Below are 27,977 nucleotides of genomic sequence, written 5' to 3'. Positions count from 1 at the left end.
CAAGAAATAAAAAATTATACAAATAAATTATACTCTGATAATGTATAAGTGTTCAGTATATTGGAAAGAAACGATATGGTATTGAACATTATTCATAGGCGACATTTCTTACTGAACGTGCATTAAACAGTTGAAGCAATAGTGTTGTTACTGTGGAATCATTATTCTCACATCAAATAATACCTAATAGTGATGAGTGGTTGTTCATATTTATATTGCTATAAGTAAATAAAGATGTCCGAGAACAGAGAGGAAATTTTGGCTGATTTTCAGGTAAGTGTGTATTTTTTTCTAATGTATTTTTGTAATGAAATGAAATGTTCGTCGAGGCAGATTGGTATGAAGATACCTGTTTCAATGTTTAAAATGTATTATTTGCAAATTTGAGGTTAGGTTATGGTTTAGCTTGTTTTCTTCGAAGAAGACATTGCTAATGACATTTATTTCTTTCCTATTAGATTTATATATATATTTGTTTGCAGGCATGCACAGGCATTGAAGATGTGGGAGAAGCAATTTTTCATTTGGAAGAATCGAATTGGGACCTTCTGGTAGGGCATTAACGTGATCATTAATGTAGGTTATATTTCTATGGACCTCTTGTTAACAGAAGAATAAAGTCTGATTTTCTTTCAGGCTGCCATAAATCGTGTGATGCCACAAGAGACTCAAACTTTGCCTTCAGAAATGGATGTTGATGTTGAAATGATTGAAGAAATAAAACGAGAACCCTCTGGTCCTGCTAAAGCGAGTCCAGATGTTACGGTGGTTTCATGTATTGGTTCAGATTGTTCTCTTTCCTTCCAACTTCCTGTTAGTGTTAGTGCTGATGTCATTCCTCTCCCGTCCACGTCACAATCAGAAAGCAATTCAAGACTTTTACATTTTCAAATTCACTTCAAAGAAAGGTCGATTGAGTTGCAGATACCTGATACTGGAACCGTAGGTATGTATAAACATTTTCAAAATACTAATAATAAATAACTATTAAAATATATATTCTAATATGAATGCGAATTGATTGTAGGAGATTTGAAGACAATGGTGACAGCTCAGCTGGGAATTCCTATTTGCCAGCAAGATTTTGAAGGATGGAAGCATTACCCAAGCTCAGATTCAACAATTCTTGCAAGTCTAAACTTACCGAGAGAAAACGTACTTTTTCTCACAATCCCAGATATGAGAGATGGGGAGTTGTCTACAGAAGAGTAAGTGTATAATGGGACAATGTAATACGTATTTTATGTCAAGGAAGGATACAATTATGTCACAGTAACATTTTGAAACATAATCGGAAGAATGGACATTTAGAAATGTTGTTGGTCCAATGCCTAAGCACTTGACAGTGAAGACATTCTGAGTCTTTCACTCCAGTATTTTTGTACGATGTCATAATATAGCCTAAAAGTCTTACTCATGGAACTGTTGTTTAGTCAACTGACCGAAGACAGATTGGAACCTCATAAGTGACACCAATAAGGCATCACTCATGAGAGACAACTAAGCCAGGAGATAATGGGGCAGGGTGGCCAGTACCTGTCCCCCTCCATTACATAAATCGTTGACTAGTAACGTATTTCACAAATCAGACTTAAGATGTAACTATACAAACAAATTGTTCTTCCTCTGACACACATTGTCAAGTGAGATATATTGCATGATAATAATGTACATAGCTATCAGCCAGAACCTTAATCATGGACTATATTTTAAAATTATTATTATTTGTTTTTCCATCTTTTGCGATTTGAAAAGACTACCAGGCTTTTATTTGGTACACTTGTTTAGATTTATGTGTTCTGAATCAAAAGATGTAAAATTCCTTAATTTTTCTAAATTAATATGCAAATATTACTACTAACTTAAATATACCATGAATTTACCCTTCCACATTGTTTAAATTTACCGGTTAACCATCATGAAGGCAATGTAAAATTCCAATTGATGTCACTATATACTGAGTGAGCTTGTGGCCAAGATTCCGAATTATTGAGAACTTCAAGTTACTGCTTTTGAGGTGTTTTTGTTTTTTCAAGAAATGGCCACTTGTATTTTTTATGTGTGATATAAGATTATACAGTATTACACATAAAAAATACAAGTGGTCATATCTTGAAAAAACAAAAACACCTCAAAAACAGTAATTTGAAGTAATCAATAATTCGGAATCTTGGCCACTAGCTCACTCAATATACAGTGACATCAACTGGAATTGTAATATAAGATTATACAGCCCTCTCATGGGTACTCACCTTGTCGTGGTGAGGGGGCTTAAACTTGTTGTTTAAGCTAACAAGTAACAAAGAGGTACCCACGGAAGCTGCATTAATACCAACGCAATCCCACTATATTTTTCTTGTATAAGATTATACAGTGCAATCAGTTTTGCTTTCCACAGGAGTGTTTTCCTATGGACGGGAGGTAAAACAATAAAACAAACCAATTATACAACAGTACACAAATTTAAGAGGCTCGTTACTTAACAAATTATCTAATGAGGTATTGAAACTGCCTGCCTTCATTCTCCACACATTTTTCGCATCTCTTTAGGAAATTATTCATCACATTCCACTCACAAAATGTGCACTTATGTATGGGGTCACCTGGCATGTGCCACAGTTACTTTTATACAGTATGAAATGCAATAATTTAGTAGTCTTTTGCACAGACCCATATGAAAGAGCCCCACTTGTGCAGTACAACAAAGAGATTTTCTAGGAGAATTTTCTAAACAATTACGAATGTCATGTAATCTTTCTTTGGTGAGAACCCTATGCTGCGTTTTTGGTTTCTTAGGCTGGACACTTCCAGTTTCCTGAAATTTACGATAAAGATTATAGACTGTTTTACGTTCTGGAGTGTCTACACCTGGGAATTTTTCTCGAAACCGTCTTTGAACTTCACGAGCTGTGTTAACAATAATATGAATCGTAAATAAAGACATGCTGTGCTTTTGTAAACTCACGAGACATAATACACATTAACTTATGTATACTGTTGAATTAAGAAACAAACAACACAACACACACCCAGGGACAGTTGTGATACGACTGCAACATTCAGCAAGGTCAACAAGTAAGGCAAGCAATCTTGCTACTCCTTCCAGTGTGTGGCAAATAAGTGAGGGCTTGCTCATAGGAAAAACCCTGTGCCGCAGGGTAAAACATAACTGATGGCACTATATTTAGTAGTTTCTGGTTCTGTGTTGCATTTGGTACAGAGAGCTGTGTATCAGAAATTAAAACAATATATTATCCTTTGACTAGATAGCTAGTTCCGCAAAGGCCTGAATGTGTCGTGATATATTTTATTGTGTTACTAGGTTATTGAAAAGCTGACGCGTTTTGTCGTAATGTTATTAATATTGAGAATTTACGAGAGTTCATAGATGTTTTGTATAAAATTCTATTTAGTCAAAGATAACCTAGAGATTAAAATATGATTTAGAATCATCATGAGTATGGTGTGTGTAGTCTCCTAGAAGTTGTACAACTACTTATAGTTTGTTTCAGTTGTAACATTTAGTTTATCATTTTTCAGGTCCAATATTGCAGAAAGATTAACACAGTCTTACACGCTGAATGTCCATGATGAATCACAACAAAAGAATTATAGTCTAAAGTTTCTCGGATCCAAAACTGTGCTGGAAGTTAAGACAGATGTGTACACACTCACTGATATTCCAGTGAGACATCAGGTGTGGACTGGCTGGCCAGCACAGATGAAAAATGACAGAGTGACTCTTGCATGTTCGGGAATCAAACATCCTGTTCATGAATTTACTGTTAAAAGGGCACCATTCACTTCACATCCTGCCAAAGAAAACAGAAAGGTTAGCGAAACTAGTCTCCAGAATTTATCCAGAATTGTGGCATATTGAGTGGTTCATTATTTTGTTATTTATTATAAAAAAGTAAACAATCTTTCCTCATTACATTTCATTATTTAACATGTATTATTGTGTCTAAAAATATAAATGGAAAAAGAACTTTGTCTATTAATTATCGTAATTTGTATTTCAGATTGTAGTTGATCTGGCAGACAGTGATAATAGTTCTGTGGAAGAATTTGAAGATGCTTCAGAGACATTTACAGAGGATGATATATTTGTAGATGTTGAAACAAAGAGAATGCAACCACTGAGTATGTTGAAATATTTATATTCATTCTTTTACCTCAGTATTTAAACATTTTTCATCTTTTTTTTTTTTTCGTTTGTGCTATTTATTTATTTACTTATTTATTTATTATGAATTTGTTTGTGTTTAAACAATAACATTATCGAGGTTTTTTATTGTGTTTTGTGGAGTAACGGTTAGCATGCCTGACCGTGAAACAAGCGGGTCCGGATTCAAATCCTGGGACAAGTTAAGGCTGGTTCACAATAAACCGGGAACGGAAACGACAACAAGAACGAGAACGGAAATATTGTTAAAATAAATGTATTTAAATGTGAGCATTCACAATAGTTAATTGTGAATGCTCACATTTCAATACATTTATTTTAACAATATTTCCGTTCTCGTTGTCGTTTCCATTCCCAGTGTATTGTGAACCAGCCTTTACCTGGTTGAGGTCTTTTCTAGGGTTTCCCCTCAACCCATTAAGAGCAAATGCTGAGTAACTTTCGGCACTGCACCCTGGACTCATTTCGTCAGCATTATCACCTTTATCTCACTCAGGTGCTAGATGACCATAGGAGTTGATAAAGCATCGTAAAATAACCAATTAAAAAAATTTATATATTCTATGTTGAAAAAATCTTGTACACGGATTGTGTTAAAATGATTGCATAACGAAATAAAGCTATGCATGTGTGAATTTGTACATGGGCGATTTGAACTAGGTATAATATCTTTCTACCAGCTATAACGGCTGGGGAGATCATCGTGCTAACCACACGATACTCCATTCTGGTTGGATGATCGTCCACCTCTGCTTCGGCATGTGGGCGTGATGCCAGCACCCGGCTGGTCAGTCTAGGCCCTTCACGGGCTGTAGCGCCACGGATTATATATCTTTCTAGTGTTTTTGTCATGAAAGCATGAAGCTCTACTTCCATCCCTTCCTATCTGCTTTCATAGCGTATACTTTCTGCAGACTAATCTTCGATGGCTAAACAGTGGACATCCATTCCTGGGAATCACGGAACTGTCCTTAGGAGTAGCATTCATTTTTAAACAAATTTATTAATGTGAGCAGTATCTCAAAACATTTAAAGATAATATCGTAAAAAAAAAAAATCCTCTAAACTATTTAATCACGTTGCTTACAACATTTAGGACCTAAGTAGCCCTTAAATTTAACTGTCGAAATCCAAGAATATGGCATAATAGTGTCCAAAACTTTGAACAATTGTTATTGTTTAGTCAACTGTCCTAAGATAGGTTGGAGCCTCATGCGTGACACCAAAAAGGCATCACTCATGAGGCAACTCAATACAAACGTCAACAGAGCTCATAGGCAACTGAACAGCAGCTATCAGTTGCAATGTGATCATGTGCTGTGTCCTTGAAGGCAGGGAAAGAGAGAGAAGGCAGTGACAGAGAGAGAAAGGCTGTAGTGAACCCTGTTCACTGGGAATGATGAGCGCTGACGCAGGACCCGCTTGCCACCGAGTGCTGTAGAAAATGTCATAAACTGCTCTGTAGTTTTCGTATAGTTTTAGTTCAGAGTACGTGCCATCTTTCAAGTTTCTTTGTGAAAATTATAGAATGATGTCTATTAAATATTTCATAATTATATGCCAAGGCTTTAATATTTGACAAATGTACATGGTGATAGAACATAAACATTTTATTATACTTTTTTATAGTTCCAGACAATGTGGAGGACGAAACAGCTGGATGTATTCACTTTGCGGATCAGTTTACAAATCGTTATGGTGAATGTCATCCAGAATTTTTTCCTGGATCATTAGATGAAGCTGTGAAAGAGGCATGCCTGAAGTCAGCCAAAGATGTAAGTAAATTTTCATGTTCATTGATTTTATATATCTTGTTTTAATAGTTATGATCTTATTTTATTATTTAAACACTGTTTATCATGTGTGATTTATAAACTAAATATATGGAATTAATGTATCTACATATTATGACTGAATATTTCTACAGACAAGTTGCACTTTCTTCCTAGTAATATATACAATATTTACAATCGATTTCTTTATAGATTACATTAATGTGATAGGCCAAATAAAAGTTACTCAAACTTCATATTTAGTGCGAAAAATTTTCTATTACATAAGTTAATGCCACTGTATCAGTTGAGAAATTAGTTGATACGTGCATTACACTAAATCATTCTAAAACAGTTCAGAGTTGCAAGAAATTTAATTGAGTATTCTGAAGTAGATTCTGGCATGCTATTTAAGTACTATAGTGACTTCAAACTTATTGAGTACACTAGATTTGATCTTATAAGTGTTTATTTGTTCACTGTTTGCCATTTTTTATTATTTGCAGCGACGGCTTCTTGCTGTGTACCTGCACCATGATGGCAGCGTCCTAACTAATGTATTTTGCACGCAGTTATTAGGTTTTGAGTCTGTTCTGCAGTGTCTCAACAATCATTTTGTTGTGTGGGGTTGGGATCTCACCCACGAGTCAAACAAATTGAAGTGAGTATCTGACTCATGTGAAAAACTTTCGATGAAATACCCAAGAGCTTATACCTGATTATGAGCTCAAACACCTATAAACTTGCATGCACATATGCAAAAAAAAAACACACACACACTCTCTCTCTCTCTCTCAAATGTGTTGTATATTCAACGTTCATAACCAAATTCTACATGAGAGAGGTCTGATCAATTTCTTGCATGTTTCTGTTTATAGAGAAATGTCTGCTTTGCAATTCATTTGTATTACATGTACGTACCATATTTATTTTTGCAGATTTTTGGGATCTGCAACCCGAACTCTGGGAAGTGTGGCAGCTATGACCATAAGGAATATAGAAGTAGAGAGACTTCCAGCTTTGTTAATCATAATGAGAATGCGATCGGCTACAGAGATATTTACAGTAGTTCATGGTATGATTGTTATTTATTCAGTGTTATCTTAGTTAATGTGAACTATGGGAATGATGTAACTCATGTGTCTTTTAGGCAATGTGGGAGTGAGTGAACTCCTGACAAGTTTAATACAAGCCATTGACGTATTCACTGAGCAGCAACGAATGGAAATACGTGAAGAAGACGAAAGAGCAGCTAGGGAACTCGTAAAGAGAGAACAAGATGCAGCCTATCAGGAATCTCTAGAAGCTGACAGGTAATACTGACAATTTTTTCTTATTGCATAATAAAAGATTGTTTGAAATTACTAGTAATAGTAGTGAGAGAGATATGTTAACAATTTAGGTACATTTGATAGTGTAGTAATTATCGTACTTATCTTTGAAGCCAAATGTGGTGAACAATACATCTTCCTGTAGCTGGATCCAATGTTACAGAAAGTTTTTGATAGGCTGTTATATTAGAGAACCTTCTAAAATTCGATTAATGTTGTAAGCATAATTTTCAGTGATCTTTGTATTGACATTCCCCTAGTAATGACCTTACACGCTACAAGGAATGATGTGAAAATCGTAATCGTAATCTTTGCACATCATTCCCCCTCCCCCACACCCGAAGATAATGAACTCAACTTAATGTGTGTCACCACCTCGAAAATGGAATTCCTTTCTGTCATCTGCCAGACTAACAAAATTTCAGAAAGGTCTTATTGACCATATCTGATGCAGGAAAAATCAACCCTAAACAAACATTGTCAGTATGAGGATATGTGCATAAGAACAAGAAATCTCCAGACATTTTAGGCCGAAACGCTGTGGTGCAGGGAAAGAGAAAGAACGAGAAGGCAGGTCTTCATTACCTGTAGATATAGTTTACATAAGCTCTAAAGAACACAATATATAACCCTATAAATTTTCATATTATGGGAAAAGATAGAAAACTTCTTACATACAATGTTACATTGCACTTAATACCAGGTTCATTGTCAAGTACGTGAAAATATTTACCTTATTGACTGCAGCATCTGTTTGTATAAATTTTCAGAGCCAAAGAAGAAGCAAAAAGAAATCAAGAACTGATGGAAAACAGAGAAAAAGAACGAAGAGAAATTCAACGTCAAGAAGTGGAATCGATTAAAGAGGTGTGTTCCACATTCTTAAACTTTACATTTTGCTATGCAAGACATTTAACAAGATATCACAACCCATATATCATATTAATCACATTCCTCTTCCGAAAATAAAGAACAATATAACAGTGCAGAGAAATAGCGAATAAGTTTTTTCCCACCTGGTTTCAGATAATTTTTGTTGCCTACGTAATCAGTATGGTATTATGTGTGTATCTTCTATCAACTTCATGATTTAATTGGAAACATTTTTCTCCTGTCTTAATGTGTTCAGACTTCCAAAGAGAGGACATTGTTGAAGTGATGACCTCTCTCCATTCTTCTAGAATTGAATCATTACCAGTACTAATTCAGTTTTGCAAATAAGTTCTTTCGAATTAGTTTTGTTCATTAATGGAAAGTATATAAATGATACTATCTTGTGAGAGACCTGAACCACCATATAAAAATATTTAACGAAAATTATTACTCAAAAAAGAAAATATTTGGAATTTACAGTTTATTAGGAACACATTTTTGTTTAATAAAGACTATTATTAATTAGGATTACATTAATTATGCAAGCATAAATTTTAAATAACATTCCTTTCTGTCATTCAGTATTACTAATTTGTTACTTTGCTGTGATGCCATAGTTAGAGATGTGAAATTGTAGCATTATTTTATTCTATGTACCCTTAAAAAAGATGTTCTTATCCATGACTGGTATCTAAATTGGTCTTTATTTCACAGTCGTTAACAACCTAAACAAAATCTGAAAAATTTATTCAAATTGAAATTGAAAATATATTACACATTCTTTGAAATCACTCGTATTTCTCTTAAAATACAATTTATCGCAATAATATTCATTTATGGCATTAATTAACAGTAATGAAAAGGCATTAAAGGGTTGCAATTGTGATGAGATATATAAAGAAAACTGAAAAAATGTAGCAAAATGCACACTTCTTATTTTTATTGTGTTTATGACAATTGCGATATTTCATGCCTAGCCATACTTATACCAAAATGAACACAAGAAATGAAGAGAACTTAGATGTTTTTGCCTTGTTAAATTTCCTTCCTCCAAGCAGATTTATGTGTTCAGTAATATATACAGTGTATATTTTGTTTTTAGGCATATAGACTTGAAGTTAAATCTCAGTTACCAGCTGAACCACAAGAAGGTGCAGGTGATAGCATTACGAAAATTCGTTTCAGACTTCCAAAGGGAGAATGTTTAGTTCGACGATTCCAAGTTACTGCTCCTCTTAAAGTAAGCTTCACCTAATACCTAGTTATCTGACTAACATAATAAAATATTTTATTACTGATTAACTTTATAACTTCTTTACTATGTTAATATGAGAAAATTACCTGGCTGACTAGTTTCGAAGTGATATTTTTCATTGTCCAAAGCCTAGTGATGGTCCTGCGGAAACCAGTAAAGAAGTTATGAAGTTAATCAGTGATTATGTAAGTGTTAAAAATGTATATAGAACAATGAAAAATATTTTATCTTGTTTGTAACTAATATTTATTTATGTTTGTAGGTATTACTTGACTTTCTTGTTGTACAAGGATATCCTTCAGATGAGTACAAGGTTATTTCTAGCTGGCCTCGAAGAGATGTGAGTATATTATGATGCAGTTCATAACCAAAATTAAATTAAAATGTGGCTATAATGGAACATGTTGTTTCATTAAGTTTCTTAAAAAAAAAAATAAAATAAAATGTGTATAAATTTTCTTACACATGTTTAACATTTGTGTATGTTAGTCTTTACTAAAGATGCTAATACTAAATAATGTTCTACATCTAAAGCTTAATTTAAGAAAGAATGAAAACATAACAAACAATAAAATTTAACTGTTTTGTTTTATTGTAGAAGATTAGTTCTTCACAAACTTAGAATGTAAATATTTTCTGTTATTAAAAAATGTGTTATTGGTATATAAAAATTGTTAAATATTCTGTAATTTCAGTCACATGGATGTAATTGTACTTCTGTGCTTAACGCTTTCCATAAAAATAGACGTATTTTGATTTCTGTAACTTATCACAGAAAATATGTGATAATACAGTCTGATTCTATATGTTGTTGCTTTAACATAAAGTAGACACTCTTGGACAACTAAATGTCACATATGCTCATTTCCTAAGTTCTTAGAAATTGCACTGAAACGATAGTTAAGACAGGAAACATATGATGCAATCTCACAATCTGAATGACAAGATTTGGTTTTATGCTGAACAAATATCATTGATTTCTTGGACTGAAAGTTATGGCAGTAGAAGCGGATATATATTTTCAATATTCCTTACAAAAGACTAAAAGACAGAAAATAAAATTTATATCAAAAGTCAGAGATCATTTTATGATCTTTCTTGTACCGAAATATTAAACTTTATATTCCATTAATGATGACTTATAATTTGCATGGTACACTATCTCTCCAAGAACTGTGATTAAATTACTTTTTTATGTATGTTTCAGCTTACATCACTTGATCCTAAGTTAACCCTACAAGAACTTAATTTATGCCCACAAGAAACTGTGATTTTAGAAGAGCGATAAACTAATCTTATTTTCCCTATCTTTAATATGATCAAACTGATGATATATTAGTGCTGATGCTTTGAGCAAGTAAGCCCTGGAACAGAAGATTTGTAATTTGTGAGGAGGATTACTGGGATTGAAGTGTACAACAAAAATGCAAGTGATGTTAATATGTAAATAAAATAAAAATGTGTGGGGAAGCATTTCCTTTTGATTCGTCTGATATTTTAGTCTGGCTGTGGATAACGCATGCATATTACTGTGAGAGGATGACTGCACTTTGTACCCTGTGTATGTTAATTTGTTTTGCCCTTTTTATATACTGTAATATGTTTGGTTTTGCTGAATTTAAAATTAATATCTGTATATATAAAATATGAATAAACATTTTCACTATTAATATTATTTATTGCTTGTTTTTGTTAGCAGAGGTTTCTTCATACATTGGAGAGTTTATACCTTTCAGAGTATGAGTTATCTTTGTTAGAGAGCATAATGTGTGCATCAGGCAATACTTTCTAAATTTTCTTAGAAATGAAAGTGCTGAAATATTATGAAATGACAGAAATTATATTCTGAGTCCATGACAAAAATTTATACATAGAGATAATGGAGAAGGCCCTTGATAGAGTCCCATGGAGAGTATTACAAAAACGAAATGTGGAGGACAGTCTTATCAGAGCTATTAAAAGCTTTTTATAAGAATTGTAGAAACTAGGAACAGCCGTCAGCTAAGTTCAACACAAATGCTGATGATGGATGACGTTGTGAAGAACTGTAAAACAGTGTCAGCTGCTTCAGTGAGGGAAATTGGAAGATGAACCGCATTGTTGTCTCAGAGCTGGCCTTTGCTGATGACATTGCACTATTAGCAAAGAATGATCAACCTGAAGATCTAGGATGAAGAATTAGGAACATGGTGATAAGCACCATGAAGACCAAGTCCATGGTGATCTCACGACACCTGAAACAGCATACTGTCTGATTACAAGGACAAGTTTCAGAATAGGTCGACTCCTCCAAGTATCTGGGGACTATCATCTCCCAGGATGGTATGATTGACCTAGAATCCAATAACAAATGGCAGTGGGAAGGAGGACTGTCATCAGCCGGAGGTTTACAGGGAAACGTGAAATTAGCAAGAGACCAAGCTGACTGTGTATAGAACAGTATATCTTCTTTACTTTAACACATAGCCTAGAATCCTGGACATTGTCCAGTAGACATCAAAGTGGGCTACAAGTAATCGAGATGAGATACCTGCAAAAAATGGAGAGCAAAACTAGGCAGGATATGGTGAGAAATCAGACCATCTGGGCACCTAAATGGAAAAAAAACCCTTAGTGCGAGAATAGAAGAGATGCAGCATCAATGGTTTGGACACGTGGTGTGAATGCCAGAGACTAGATATCCAAGGATGGTTTGGGAGGTACATTGTGATGGCAAGAAACCGACACGACGACTGAGACTTAAATGGGAGGACATTATCAAGACTGTAACGTTAGAGAGGAATATAATTGGAATTAAGTAAAGACCCAAGTGCAGGACAGGATAGTTTGGCAGGCTCTGATCAAAACTGCTAAACCATAGGAAGAAAATGACTGACGAACAAGAAGAGTGCATAAAATACTTAATGTCTTGAGTAATTAGCACAAAATCTAAATGGTACAGTTGTCATGACTCACCCTATATTAGTTTGGACTAGTATCAGTAGGTGTTAGTCAGCATTTGCCATTACTATCTCCACAATCTGTAAATCCATTGCTGAGTGGAGTCCACACTTGTAGAGTAATGGTTAGCACGTCTGGCCATGAAACCAGGTGGCCCGGGTTCGATTCCCAGTTGGAGCAAGTTACCTGGTTGAGGTTTTTTTCCAGGTTTTTCCCTCAACCCAATATAAGCAACTTTCGGTGCTGGACCCCGGACTCATTTCACCGGCATTATCACCATCTCATTCAGATGCTAAATAACCTAAGCTTTTGATAAAGTGTCGTAAAATAACCTACTAAAATAAATAAAAAAGATTGATGAATGGATTAAACATAACCACCATTACCACTGGATACATATGGAAGGAAATTGTCACTTACTGTGGATCTCCTAAGATTGAATAGACTCCAAGTGAGAACTGTAGCAGGACTTCTAATTGGTCATTATGGCCTGAGGAAACATTCTCAAAGAAAACTCACTCTGCAGACTTTGTGGAAAAGAGGATGGAACAGCCTCTCACAATATTTTTTTTTAATTGGTTATTTTACAACACTTTATCCTCTCATAATCTTCAAATGTGAAGTATTAGCCCTGATCACATATATAACACATTGCTCAGCCTTACAGGCTTTGATGGCAACAACTGTTAAATCAGTTTCACATCTAGCTACTGCATAAGAAGTCACGTTATTAATTCTCATTTAAATTGCATGGAGCAATGGTACTTCCATCTAGAGGTCGTTTCCAATCGACGGTGGTGATCCTGGTGGTTGTTCTCTTCCACATGTTACCATTTTTAACATGGGGATGGCCAATCTATTATATATGTGATCAGGGGTATTAGTCAGGAAGATGTATAAACTCCTGGGGAATTATTAACCCTAAGAAGGATCTTCCTGAAAATAATCTCCAAACTTTTAGACCTAATATGGGGTAAAGATCTGTTAAACTAGAACCAATAAAGATACGAAATAAAACAATAGACCTTCAAGGTTTCAGTGTTGGAAAATCACCTGATCCTATCTTTAAACATATCTAATCCAATTAGGTGGCATTTTTCAATTATTGTTACAGTGAGAAGCCAAGTGAATATGTATACTTGGAATATAGAGTGTTTATATACGATATCCTTGTGCAGAATATTAATTGTGGAGAAGATGACAAGATTTCACAGAAGATAAGTGATTACTGAATTAAAAACTGCTGGCAAGCTCACTGATGTGAAAAATCTGAGTTTGGTTTGCACTGAATGTAAATAGTATCAGTCTCGTGTTTCACGAAGAGTCAAATTCTAAAGTATAGTTAATGACAGAGATTCCTTTCTTTAGGAACTGATAGACCACGAAAAAATTTGTTACTGACAAAGATGATTGTAAAACTATTATTCGAGACTGTCATAATCTCCAAATTTATATTACTGCAATTTTGATTTGTGTGTGAAGCTGAACGACATCCTGTATATTGAAAATCTTCACATAATAAATGAATCAGAAGTCAATATTACTGTTGAAATTTTCAAAATTATAAAAAACACACACACCTTTGCTTCAAGTTAAGGTAAGGTGCGATTTTTATATCTCGAAAACCGGCCAGCACATTCTTTTACAGCTGTGCAGTTTAAAGACTGCTCCAAGGGATAAGGACATGCTATAAGTGCTTTGTAACGATGTACAATATTTACAAGATTTGTCCAGTCATATTTTTAAATATCTTCTTATATAGAAGCTATATAACCCAACTTCAATATAACTTTCAACATGAACAGACATTAATTAGTAGGTGGAAAGTAATTTTGTCAGCTATACCTGTTACGTTCTTGGTGCAAAATGTCGATAACAAAGCATATTAACAGATTCTAGGAGTTTACATGTCTTCTTGATCTTCATCTGCCTTTAATTTACACTTCAAAGCATTAAATAACATCATGTAACTGGTATTTCACGCAAGAAGTAAAGTAAAAACAGCTTCATGTAAAATAATGTCAAAATTTACAGTGCCATATTCTTGCAGATTCCTATCTGTTAGCAAGTTCATAACCTTCCTAAAAGATCCTTTCAAATGGTGTTTGAAAAATATTTAATATTTATGGGGATCCTAAAGAAAATTGGCATGGATTGGAAAAAATAGGAGGCTGTTCTGTAACCTTTATATGACACGAGTTAAAGTCAAGATAGGAGAAGAAATGTCAGAAGGAAGTGAAATAGGGAGAGGAGTACGTCAATTTTATTTTAGTGGGTTATTTTACGATGCTTTATCAACAGCTTAGGTTATTTAGCGTCTGAATGAGATGAAGCTGATAATGCCGGTGAAATGAGTCCGGGGTCCTGCACCAAAAGTTACCCAGCATTTGCTCTTATTGGGCTGAGGGAAAACCCCGGAAAAAACCTCAACCAGGTAACTTGCCCCGACCGGGAATCAAACCCGGGCCACCTGGTTTCACGGGCAGACGCGCTGACTATTACTCCACAGGTGTGGACGAGAGTACGTCAAAGATGCCCTTTATCACCTACCTTGGAGGATTCAGTGAAGAAATGCTTTCAGAACATAGGAGTGATAGTAAGAGGAAGAAAAATAAAGTGTATAAGATTTGCTTATATGGCATTGTTAGCAGAAAAAGAGATGATACTAAGGGAGCTATTGAAGTTAAATGACAACTGTGAGCAGTATGGGATGAAGATAAATACAAACAAGACGAAGACCATGGTCATAGGAAGAAAAATAAAGAAGGTAAGCTTGCGAATTCTAGATGAGGCAGTAGAGCAAATGGACAGATTCAAATACTTGGGGTGTACTATAAGCAGTAACATGAGCTGCTGTCAGGAAGTCAAAAAGAGGACAATGACTAAGGAAGCTTTTAATAGAAAAAGGGGCATCTTCTGCGGACCTCTGGAAAAAGAACTAAGGAAGAGACTAGTGAAGTGCTTTGTGTGGAGTGTAGCACTGTATGGGGCAGAAACATGGACATTACAACAAAGTGAAGAGAAGCGACTAGAAGCACTTGAAATGTCGCTGTGGAGAAGAATGAAACTTGTGAAATGGACAGACAGAATAAGAAACAAAGCTGTGTTGGAAAGAGTTGAAGAAAGAATGGGAGTAGTTAAGATAATTAAGATTAACAGGTAATATGCGACATTATTTTGCAATAAAATAGCTTACTGTATGTTTCTACTTCTCGTCATACTAAGTATAGAAAAATGATAATTTTGGAGGATGACCACTCCACGATTTTCGAATTTTTTTTTTTTCACAAACGACGGTTTTATGCTCAATTTTCGAAAGATAATACAAAAAAACTTTCGGAAAAACACAATTTCGACTGTAACCTAACATAACCTACCACAACCTAAATTAAACTAACCAAACAAAACTAAGCTGACCTAAACTAACCTAAGCCCCAAACTACATAAAACTTAAAAAATCTAGAACATATAAAACCATAGTCCACCCCCAACAATCTACGTGTATAAATGATGGGAATTTCATTCATTCACAGTGTTCTGCCCAAGGGCAAGTCTCTCACTGCAAACTCAGCATTCTCCAGTCTTTTCTGTTTTCTATTTTTCTCTTAGTCTCCACATATGATCCATATATTTTAATGTCGTCTATTATTTGATATCTTCTTCTGCTCTGAACTCTTCTCCCATTCATCGTTCCTTCCAGTGCATCTGTCAGTAGGCAGTTTCTTCTCAGCCAGTGACCCGGGTTGGGTGTAGAAATTGGTTATTACTATCTAACACTAAACCTTGTTTCGAAATTAAGACTAGTACTGTCTAATAATAAATCAACAAAGAAAATTGCGGATTATCTATTAACAAGGAAATTTATAAAGAAACAAAATTGCGATATTTCTCATTGTACTGGAATGGGTCGTAGGTCTTGTGTATAATTCGACCCACTGCTTGTGTGTTCTATGATGCAATATTCTTCCATTGAAGAGCTGAGAAAAAAGTAGTTTAATTGAAAGTGAAAATAAGAAATGTGTTATATTTAAATTATGTGTTTATTTGTGACAAAATTAACGGAACTATTTGAAATTAAGACTAGTACTGTCTGATGATAAATCAATAAAAAAAAATTGCAGATTATACAGTAACAAGGAAACTTATAAAGAAACAAAATTTCAACATTTCTCATTGCATTGGAATTTGTCGTAGGTCTTGTATATAATTCAACAGACTGCTTGTGTGTTCTATGATGCAATCTTCTTTTATTGAAGATCTGAAAAAAAAGTAGTTTAATTGAAAGTGAAGTGAAGGATACTTATGTCCCGTTCATTATAGGAACTTGCTATACCTTGAATTTATAGTATTCATTATTAGAAATCAGCCATTGGCGTGGCTCAGTCGGTTAAGGCACTTGCCTGCCGATCTGAAGTTGCGTTCAGGCGCGGGTTTGATCACCGTAAGGTGAATGCCAGGTAATCTATGGCGAATCCTCGGCCTCATTTCGCCATCACCAATCTCGACGCTAAATAACCTAGTAGTTAACACAGCGTCGTTAAATAACCAACTTAAAATTATTAGAAATTGATGTTATCACTGAGAGAGCTATAAGCCCACCCTAAATACGTACCTTACTTATATATTGGTACAATAATCGTCGTGCGTTAATGAAGAATTTTTTTTTATTTTATTGGGTTATTTTACGATGCTATATCAACATCTTAGGTTATTTAGCGTCTGAATGAAATGAAGGTGACAATGCCGGTGAAATGAGTCCGGGTCCAGCACCGAAAGTTACCCAGCATTTGCTCGTATTGGGTTGAGGGAAAACCCCAGAAAAAACCTCAACCAGGTAACTTGCCCCGACCGGGATTCGAACCCGGGCCACCTGGTTTCGCGGCCAGATGCGCTGACCGTTACTCCACAGGTGTGGACTTTGAAGAATACGGCCATATTTCGTTAATGTAACAGTGGATTTCAGTGTCGCCAACACCTCTCACATAATACTACACACCAAACCTAAACTAACCTCTCACATAATAATACACACCTAATCAAACCTAACCTAAACTCTCACATAATAATACACACCTAATCAAACCTAACCTCTCACATAATACTACACACCTAATCCAGTGATCCATGATGTATTTTTTATTTTAAAGAAATAAATAGCTTACGAACTTTGCATTATATTTGCAATTTTGGTGCATGCATTAGAAATAATAGAACTGTAGGCTACTACTTACGATAGCATTCAGAAATATGTTGGATTATGTTCCTATACGCCTCCTTCGCAGTCTTCCCATACAACTCTATCCAGATAAATTCGTCAATATGCTCTGGAAGGAGTTTTGATGATAACACGCCCATGTTTCTAAGGTAGTGCTTCAATTCTGACCAATACCCCTCCACAACAGCATGGTGCACACTCCTGTCCGGGGGTCGACGAAATTGCGGCTGTGCTTGATTATCCTGTGAATAAATGGGGAAACACCGCCCAACTTGGACAGAGATGAATATCCCCTCCATTCGTCGGTCCAGATTTAACTTCCAGGCTTGACATAGATGATCATTCCTTTTTTTTCCCACCACATCATATATATAAAATATCCACTTTTGTGGAACTACATACCCCACTTCAAATTTATGTTTGGTAATGACGCTCTCATCAATTTGGACTATGCGTCCCGGATCACCAAATTTAAAATCAGAAGCTGGAAGTTGCAATAGCTTCCAAGAAGATAATATGTCCCTGAAGTATCTTTGTGTGCTGTAATATTGTATTTTTTTAGATGTTCTCGATGTTTGAAATTACACGAACTCTTGTGCGGCAACACAACCATAATAACATGAACATGTTCACAGTAGAGAGACGTGTTTCTTTAAAAAAAAAACTACCCTCCAATACTAATGTGCAATTTACATTTATTACATTTAAACACATATCCCAAATAGCTTTTTCTTACGAGAGAGCAATATAGTCTACAATTTCTAACTTTGCATCTCACTCTTTTTCTTATCAATCTCATATCTAGTAACGTTCTTAACATATTCTCACTGCCTCTTGGAAAGGTTTGCATAATACCCAATATACCGGTACGTCTGACATCCATGATCTGAAAATTGATGTTGAAAGTTCCGCGCTTGTCATCTGTTACGTATTAATTCGCGTGAACCTATAATGCCAACAATGTACTTCTACGACGCCATCCCAACACAATGAGAAATAGTGCAACTTTTTTTCTTTATAGATTTTCTTATTTGTGGATAATCCGCAAATTTTTTGTTGATTTATTATCAGATAATATAGTCTTCATTTCAAAACAAGGTTTAGTGTAAAATAGTGATAACCAATTTTTACGCCCGACCCCCCCCCCCCCAAAAGTACTGTATGTCTTTGAAAACACGTCCAAAATTACGAACTGAAAATACCTGAAAATTGTATGGTAGCCTACAACTTCTTGAACATAAAAATATTTCGTGTAAATACAAAAATCTCACATACAATATAGTCGATTTATTGAGTTTATTTATAATTCATTTGTCGTGGCTAACGACGTTCATTTGTTTAATGACGTCAGTGCTGTAATATCACGTGTAATACCGTGGCTATAACTATTGATGAATCAGATGACAGTAAAGGATCCTTTAATGATACGTACTATTTATTTATGATTTATATTTCTTTAAATAGAGTTACCAGACTGCAATATTCTCAAATAATTAAGGTAAACAAAATATATTAACGTTGTTTTGATAAGTATAGCCTAAATGTATACTCGTAATTCCACTATCCTATCTTGTCAAAACATTAGCTACCGGTAATACAAACATTATTTTTAATCAGTTCCTTTCACTATTTCGGGATAAAAATTGCAACATCAAGAAATTTATGGCTATCTTCATGAAGGACCGATATAAATATCTAAATTGGAAACTCAAGTTCCACTAAACATACAGTATATATAGCCTAACATAGATCTGAATGACTGGGAGAGCAATCAAGGGTGGATTGATTTTTTTTTTATATTAAATGAGCAAATATCTAATATGTAGAATTCGTCGCATTTTTTTGTAAGGGTAAATAGTTTAGGCTCTGATCTTGCAATGCAACCCCTACGAAATATAAACAAGTAATTTTTTAAAAACAATTGTTACATCGGGGATGGGGAAACTAGTCCGTGAGATGATTTACTGCATCTTGTTGAAAGTAAAGAATGCTAGATCACAATCGAAAACTGCAAAAACAATGCCTTGCGTTTACTGTCATTCCTGAATGGAAACAATTTTGCCTAATAGCGGTGAACAGAAAGGAACAAAGCATAGATTGTTACACAATAATCTTCAGGTTCAACTGATAAAAGGACGCATTAAAAACTTTCCCAATCACTTTTTTCTGTAAGTTTGCCCTTTTGAATTGAATTTCGGAACCTTTCATGATCTATTGCGCTAACCCTCTAGCTAGGCGCATTCCCAAACCCACACAAAGTTTCGAGTAGGCAACCGGACTCATCTCTAAATCAGCCCCCCCCCCCCCCTGTGTTGCCAGCCGGTGTTTGGGGAATGCTATGAAATTATGTAAATACCTAATAATGGGGAAATGGGAGAACCCCGAGAAAAATCCCAACTGCAATCTTGTCCGCCACAAGTGTCACAATGGATTTTTCAATGAAAAATGCCAAGCCTGACTGGGACTCGAACCCAGACCACCTGCATTACAGACCGAAGGTCTGACTACTCAGCCACTGCAGGGCTTCAATTTATATAAGAAATAGTGGAAAATAAAACTGCGGTATAAACAATACGTCCTAACAATACTGTATATCTCGAGGACGTATTGTTTGGAAAAATATATCTACACAACCATATCGAAATACCTTTAGACAAAACTTTTAGGATTTAAGAAACCTTATATAAATTATTTGAAGCATAATGTATCAGTCACTGTAATATGAGATAAGAGTTCTTATTTAAATAACATTAGCTTTTGCGAGATTTAGTGCACTATACTGTTAATACAATAATGCATATTATCAACCTACACCTGATGAGAAAATTCATTTAATAATATCAGTAATTTAGATGTAAACTATTATTATTGTTATACTGATATAGGTAATACATCTTCTTTCTTAATTAGACACAAAATACAATTTTCAAACATGAAATAATACTGACTCTGAATCATATTTTACATCTCTATTATCTTAATTAAATTAAAAATTGATTAATTCCTTCCATATGCAAAATGCGAATACAAGCTAATGCAATAATTTTTAACAAATACTATACTAGTATGTTCCACTAAACACTTGGTACACACTTGTTAGTATTGTCACTGTACAATATTTTGTTGTTAAAAATAAATCTATTACAAACTCTTGCTAAAGCAACATTCATCTACATACTGCTTTCAGACTGAAGTTGTCAAGTAAGCAGTGAGGACAGCACATTTTGATAAACTGCCTCCATACTACATGCATCAGTCAACAGCAAATGTCCAAGTCAAAGTATCCTGTAAATAGTAATTTAACAGCAACTGATAATATGGGGGATAAAAACCACACCAAATCTGAATACAATGACCCTGCTGTTTCTGAAAACCAATTGATACTGTACAAAGACCAACATTACAAAGTCCTAGAGAATACCAGCTTTAGCAAGAATTTCCCTTTAATGCTTAGTCTTGAAATATCAGACAAAATGCTGGCCTGCATATTCCACACAAGCAATAAGAAAGCAATACAAGCTGACTTGCAGCCAGGGAGCAGAGAATTTTACAACTATTATGCAATCAAAGACTTTCTTCACAAATGTGGCAATATGCTGTCATATGAAGGAGCAGTAAAATTAATTCAGACAATAAGAAAGAGAGAGAAAGTATCTCAAGCACTATGTGAAAGCATTCACACCAACTCCTTGAAAAATACAATTACTATGAGAAAAGAGCTATTTCATGATTGTGATTGGAATTACTTACACACTATACAGCAACTACTGATAAAATATATTCTCTTCCCCTACCAAGAGGCAAACTCGGAAGGAATGAATAAGCTTATTGTAAATAATATTTTATTTGAAACTACACATGTGAAAACCAGTCAAATATGTCAGTCACATGAAATGTTTACACAAAAGTCATACTCATTGCAAGAAAGTAATTATTTTCAACAAGAACCTGAAAATTACGCCCAAGTTAATAAAAACAAGCAAATCATGCATTTTCATAATGTCAATAAAGGAAACAAGCACGAATGTCTTTCTGTTTTATCACTGGACTTTAACTCCAAGAAAGTTTTTCTTAATGAAAATATATCCAAGAATAGCAGCCAAGCAATTCCCATTGAATCCCAAAAAACTCAGGAAGGATCAGATGGGATGGAAGAAAGTGAGAGCTGCAAGGAGACTGGTCACAGGAATAATGTATCAAGTACTGTGCACAGAGGAAACTCCTCCACAAGTGGTGATCAAGAAACAATTTTTATACCTTTTAAGAGTTTGTCACAGCCGATCTTCCCAACTTATACACACAGTTACAGCATTGACGAAGATACGTCACTTGATGAAGATAGTATCTCTCAAGATGCATCACATGTGGAAGACATGTTTCATGATGATGTGCTGGAATCTCCATACACAGATGTGTCCACTTGTGCTCATATGAATCAACGGCTTGCTTCACCACAACCTAGCCATGTAGATACCAGGGATATCACAGAACTAAAAGACAACTACAGTGACAAAGTGCTTGAGGAGGAAAATTTGGTTCTGCATTATAACGAAAAACTTTCACACAGCAAAGATGATGACCAGGAAGTTCCAGTTTCCAGAGATGAGGACTGTGTAACTCCTGGCATAGGACAGTGTGAAGGAAATGTTCAGTATATATCTTTCATGACACAGATACAGGGAAATGAAAGTAACAGCATCATGACAGTAAAATATAACTGGAACTGCAATAAAAAAGAATTTGTGACAAGTAATGACAATCCCACACTGCCATTGCCTTCTCATAATGATGAAGACATCTTACAAGAATCAACATCTAGTACACAAAATATTACAGATACTAGGTATATGAAATGGGATAATATCACACGCTGGCTCTACAGCCATGATGAAACAGATTATCAAAGTAATGTTAGTTCTTGTGTGGAAACTGACAAATCTAATTCGAAACATGATGACACTTATGAAGCAGACGTTGTTGTTAGTGATAATGTTTCTCAACATATGACAAATTCAAAAGCAGATTTTGCACTTCTAAATAGCAGACAAGCATTGTTTCACAGTGCTAACAATCACATAATGTATGATACAAATTCTGAAAGTCTACTAGATCTGAAAATTGAAGAGGCAATAAATAAGTATGAAAGTCAGCCTTACTGTAAAGAAACACATGATGCCATCATTCAAACGAACATTAGGAGTTTGATTGGTGAGAAGACTGATCATTGCTTTGTATGCTTCAACAAGATCAAACCAACAGATGAAAAGGAAAGTGCTCATCAAAATGTTACAATAAAGAGAAATATAGAAGCCCTCTGCCTTGATCCCATTACTTTACATAAGAAGGTGCGATATAATTCATTAGGGACAAATAATTTGCAGGCTGAGCTAACAGCTCCTTTATATTCCACTGCAGCAGAAAGTCACGTGAAATGCGCAAAAGTCGTTTCAAAACAGAGTGAAAGCTCAGACCAGAAGGTTCCTGATACTGTAAATGATGTTGGCTGGACAGAGGATACTCATACTCAACTCTATTCAAGCACCCAGGCTTTGAAAGGTAAAAACATACCAGTCTCTTTGCGTGTGGATATATATTTATATATATTGAAAAACGTTCATTAGTATTGATTTAGAATAATAAATAACAGATATTATCTTTAAGATGTTGTATTACTATTTTTATATTTTTCGCACAATCTCAGTGACTCGATTTTGCACTTACAAACACATTCCTTCATTATCCCTCAATCAAGAACATTCTACTAACTGAATGATGTAAGACAGTGTTTACTGTTGATTTCGTGACCAATTAGGACTACAGACGGATTTTACCGACCATTTCTCAATTCATGGTAAAATGAAACTGGCGATTATAAACATTGATTGTTTCCAGTCACAATAGGGTATTTTAATTGTTGCCATAAAAAATCGATCCTTCAATAGCATTTAGTTATGATGGAGCATTGGGTGGATGAACGTATATTAGCTATATGACATATTACAAAAATGGGGATCGTTTTGTGGCTGTTTCAATGTCACTGCAATATTCATCACAATGATTTAGCACCATCTGAGTGCAGAATTTTTAAGCAAGGAGACTCCAGGCAAACAAAAAACCATATGTACACTCAAAAATGTTAACTCTTTAAGACTGCTATTCTGTATAATTCTAAGCACTCTACACATAGTCATGCAGTTTCACTTGGTCTGCTGAACACCAGTGTCTAAAGGATTCTTCACAAGTTTTTTATACATGCATCTATGCAAAATTAAAGGAAGTTGACCAAGTCAATCATGTGACTTTTTGCTGTGAACTCTATGATATCATAAAAGTTAGCAAAGACACTATACACAATATGCCAATTGATAAAGCACACTTTTCTCTGCTGGGGCACATTAATAAACAAACTTTCGATAACAAGCAGCAACAAACACTCATGAAATGCTTAGGAACAATTTCATAATGTCAAAGACAATGTATGGTGTGCAATAGCGTCCTTTGGAATCATCAGTCCTTATTTCTTTGAGGACAATAATGGAAATTCTGTCACCAACACATCAGAGCAATACTGCCAAATGATTGAAGAATTTCTGTTACATCGAAGAACCCAAAGAATTCACAATGAAGTTTCTGAAATTCCTGTGGACATGTGTCATGTAATGGGAAACAAAGAATCTAGACTTGTGTAGCAAAATAGAGGTCATCTTCAGGACATAGTGTTCAGAATTTACAATGTTCAGTGTCTTTGGCACTATGCTATAGTTCCTAATGCATTTCATGACATAAAATGAGAATTTGCATGAAAATGCATTTTTTATTGATACATTGTACTTAAGAATTACTCATACATCTTTGTGTTTCAAATAAAGAATAATTGAATAAGAGAGATTTTATTCAGCATATTTCAACAGTTTTGGTGAAAAATGCATATTTTAATTTAATATTGCATATAATCGCCTATTTTACCTTTTTTTTATTTTACGTCTTCTGTACATTTTTACGATGAAATTTTAATTGAATTCCTTGAGGTGAGAGGAATGATTGTCACAACCATGTTCAAGGAATTCGTGACTTATGGGAATGGCCAAACATTTCAATATGTCTGGTTGTTTATGCATTTGATCCTGCCCACAACAAGAAGAAAACAAACGGCTTATTCACAGTACAGAAATGAACTATGGATAGCTGGCTCATAAGTTCCAGCAAATACCTATAAAAGGCAAGGTGCTGGTTCGCCTATCCTAGTAGCACAGAGTAATCATTCCTGTCTAAGGCCACTGAAAAACTGAGACCATGGGTCTACTTCTCCTTGACAGTAGTTGAAGATGCATGGGAGAGGCTGAAAGCAGCATGAAGAAATTCACTCAAAAATTTGTCACAGTGTGCCAGAAAAGTAGTGGTCATTTGCAGAAAGTGACATCTGTGTTGAAAGGGGAGATGAACTCTGGACTCAGTACTGAGGATCTTAGAACGGTCTCTCTTTTTAAGTTTGCCCCAGTTACATCCTGTAATGCTGAACGTTCATTTTCAGCATACAGGCTTGAAGTAACTGAAAAAAGGCATTCCTTCACAAAATAAAACCTGCAAAAACTCATATTTTATTGGCATTTAAACTATGGCAAAAGCAGTTGCAGTAACAGAGTGAAATTGTTAGGTATTTTTTTAATTATCAGAATTTTTTTGAAAGTAAAAGTATAGTCATAAGTTATCTGAATCTGTCGGTAAAAGTGCACTAAAGCATTCCATAGTCAGCTTATTTTTCTAGTTTTTAATGCATATAAATCCTCGGTCTTCATGATGTACAGTTAAAAGTTGTTATATGTATTTTAAATTTAGAGTATATGTTTCTTCTAAAACTGACCAGTGCTATAATTAAGGTTTTAAAATCGCCAGTTTCATTTGCTCACCCTTTATCATCCCAACATAAGGGGTAATTCAAATTCAAATTCAAATTTATTCACAATTTACATTTGAAATGATACATACTAGGGCTGGATAAAAAGTAATGGCAACAGTTCGATATTTCTGACATGGCTTTATTCACAGGGGTACAACATTTATGTACCTTCTATATAGTCGCCCCCCTTATTTATTACCTTTTGCCAAATGTTTGGAAGGCGTTGTACACCATCAGCGCATCCATCTTTGTTGATGTTCCGTATTGACCGCATTATAGCACGGATAAGTTCATCTTTGGTATTGTACCGGGTCCCTCACAGTGGTTCTTTCACTTTGGTGAAAAGATCGTAATCGCATGGACTCATATCGGGTGAGTACGGTGGATGTTCCAGAATCTCCCATTGCCAGCGGCGCAAGAGGTCCTTGACAGCAGCAGCGGTGTGACTCCTTGCATTATCATGAAGAATGATGGGATTCTGTATCACCAAGTGTCGTCGTTTTCTCCTGGCTGGACGAAGGTGGTGCTGCAGGAACCTGCAGTCGTAGTCCGCATTTACCGTCTGCCTTGGAGGTACAGCGTGGTGCAGTATTACCCCATCAATGTCATACGCCACAATGAACATCTCCTTTACAGCACTTTGTGTACGGCGCACTTTCTTCGGACGAGAAGAACCTGGATGCTTCCATTCATTTGATTGACGTTTCAAGTTTGGTTGGTTCGTATGAGCAAGCCCAGGTTTCGTCCATAGCGACAATTCGTCCAAGAAAGTCGTCATCTTTCCTTTGGTACCGGTCCAACAAGGCCTATGCAACTGCATAGCGGTGCCATTGTTAAACCTCGGTAATTTCATGGGGTATCCAACGCTCTGTAATTTTGCGGTAACCCAGAATGTCTTGCAGAATGTGGAGCACAGTTTTGTGACATACTCCGACTTCCGCTGCAAACTCACGCGCAATCCATCGGCGATCAGCATCCAACAGGGAAGCAAGGAGTTGAACTGTGTTGTCCTCCACGCAGGGTCGTCCTGAATGGCATCCCTGCCTTCCCGGAATGCTTTAACCCATCGTACCACTGTGCGATATGGCAACGCTGCATCGGCACAGGCTTCATGCAGTCCCTGAAAACATTCTTGTGCACTACGACCTCGTGTCACTTCAATTTTGATCCAGGAAGGTTGCTCTAGTTTTGTAAACGTAGTCTTAGGGCGCTCGCACTATCCCCATCAAAGTCAATGTTCTACACACAGCAGTAGATTGACAGAGTACTGTCGCCGCTGGCTGCACTAACTCATCTAACAGTCCTTGTTCATGTCCACACAGCTGGCAGCTCTCGAACGCACCATCGTCACGTGACAGCAGTGTTGCCATAACTTTTTATCCAACCTATGTATGAATATATACCCGAAATGAGCATATGTTCGTGCTCGGGTACAGTAATTAATTCTGTCTTACAGGTTCTTCATTTCAGAATTGAATTCTTCACACTTCTGTCATACTAGCAGAGTTCAGAAAGGTCTTAAACAAGTGTAACTGGAGATGTTAGCAATTAACTAATAGGTGATTTGAATATTTTAAATTTAACTGAGTAATAAACATATACTTATGAAAGATGTCAAATGAATTGAATTTTTAAAATTATCACATATATGTTTCACGTTTTTCGTTACTAGAGGCAGCAGAATTGATTCTGTTAGTAGAGCAACAGAATGAGAACTGGAAGGCTTAACCGAAGGGAAAGTGGAATTTTTATGTCATCATACCTTCCAGAATGAACCTGGAGTCCGCCCAGCCTTCTAGAAAATGAGTTCTGAATCTTTACTAAAAGTTATTCTGCACTTATTACAATTCGTGCTATCACTCTACCTACACAAATAATGAAATATTTGTTACTTATACTGCCACTTCGAGTTAACAATAAGAAACTGCTTGCTAATTCTAGTTTATATTCATAGCTTACAACAAGAATGGCGTCTTCCAATGGAAAAGTCAACACAGTACATTGAATACAGAAGAGAAGTGTGAAGGTAATTTCAAATCTGCAAGACGATCTCTTCGTGTTGGATTGTCTCGCCGGGCTCAACTTCTACCACTGCATCCCCGCTACACTTCACAATAAAACATATCAACTATACAATTCTATACTTTCAGAAATAAAATGTTGATAAGTATAATTTACTTAGGAAGTTGTTACTGTATCAGGAGATATGCTATGCTTATTGTCGCACAATGCAGTAAATTTCGAGAGCATCAAACTCGCAAAACAAAATTCTAGATGCAAATTTGAATATTTGCAGTTTCTTCTCTTCATTAAAATGAACAAGAGAGCTAGAAGCTGGTCCTCTCTTTCTTCTATTGGGAGATTATACTCTTTCATGATAATATAGGCTATATTTACAGCTGCTAATCTGTCCAAAATATTGATAGTGTATGTATATTGAATGCAGTCTACCAATAGTCAATGCGTAGTTGAAATGAGAAATTTTGATTTGTTAGAATGCCTACATGC

General features: G+C 35.4%; 2 protein-coding genes across 2 annotated transcripts; both read left to right on the top strand.

The window, feature by feature from the left end:
• The first annotated feature begins 17 nt into the window (after window positions 1-17).
• On the top strand, window positions 18-11,092 carry casp (Fas associated factor casp). Its single transcript, XM_069825765.1, has 14 exons — window positions 18-273; window positions 483-551; window positions 637-946; window positions 1,028-1,208; window positions 3,541-3,832; window positions 4,023-4,143; window positions 5,816-5,961; window positions 6,465-6,619; window positions 6,897-7,033; window positions 7,109-7,271; window positions 8,060-8,156; window positions 9,265-9,402; window positions 9,680-9,757; window positions 10,625-11,092. The coding sequence occupies exons 1-14, from the start codon at window positions 235-237 to the stop codon at window positions 10,703-10,705; spliced, it is 2,007 nt and encodes a 668-aa protein (XP_069681866.1). The 5' UTR covers window positions 18-234; the 3' UTR covers window positions 10,706-11,092.
• Window positions 11,093-20,358: 9,266 nt separating this feature from the next.
• LOC138699692 (uncharacterized) lies at window positions 20,359-27,977 on the top strand. Its single transcript, XM_069825764.1, has 2 exons — window positions 20,359-23,128; window positions 27,424-27,977. Exons 1-2 carry the CDS (start codon window positions 20,839-20,841, stop codon window positions 27,585-27,587), a joined length of 2,454 nt encoding a protein of 817 aa, XP_069681865.1. The 5' UTR covers window positions 20,359-20,838; the 3' UTR covers window positions 27,588-27,977.

The sequence above is a fragment of the Periplaneta americana genome, chromosome 5, assembly GCF_040183065.1.
Source record: "Periplaneta americana isolate PAMFEO1 chromosome 5, P.americana_PAMFEO1_priV1, whole genome shotgun sequence".
NCBI lineage: Eukaryota > Metazoa > Arthropoda > Insecta > Blattodea > Blattidae > Periplaneta > Periplaneta americana.
This window is presented reverse-complemented; position numbering and strand designations above follow the sequence as displayed.

What these genes read in the sequence shown, in the direction of transcription:
- LOC138699692 (XM_069825764.1), top strand. Translation starts at nt 20,839, where the DNA reads ATGTCCAAGTCAAAGTATCCTGTAAATAGTAATTTAACAGCAACTGAT. An exon ending in AAGCACCCAGGCTTTGAAAG is followed by an intron (nt 23,129 to 27,423) that starts GTAAAAACATAC and finishes TTATATTCATAG; the next exon opens with CTTACAACAAGAATGGCGTC.
- casp (XM_069825765.1), top strand. Translation starts at nt 235, where the DNA reads ATGTCCGAGAACAGAGAGGAAATTTTGGCTGATTTTCAG. An exon ending in ACCTGATACTGGAACCGTAG is followed by an intron (nt 947 to 1,027) that starts GTATGTATAAAC and finishes AATTGATTGTAG; the next exon opens with GAGATTTGAAGACAATGGTG. An exon ending in AAGTTACTGCTCCTCTTAAA is followed by an intron (nt 9,403 to 9,679) that starts GTAAGCTTCACC and finishes TTATGTTTGTAG; the next exon opens with GTATTACTTGACTTTCTTGT.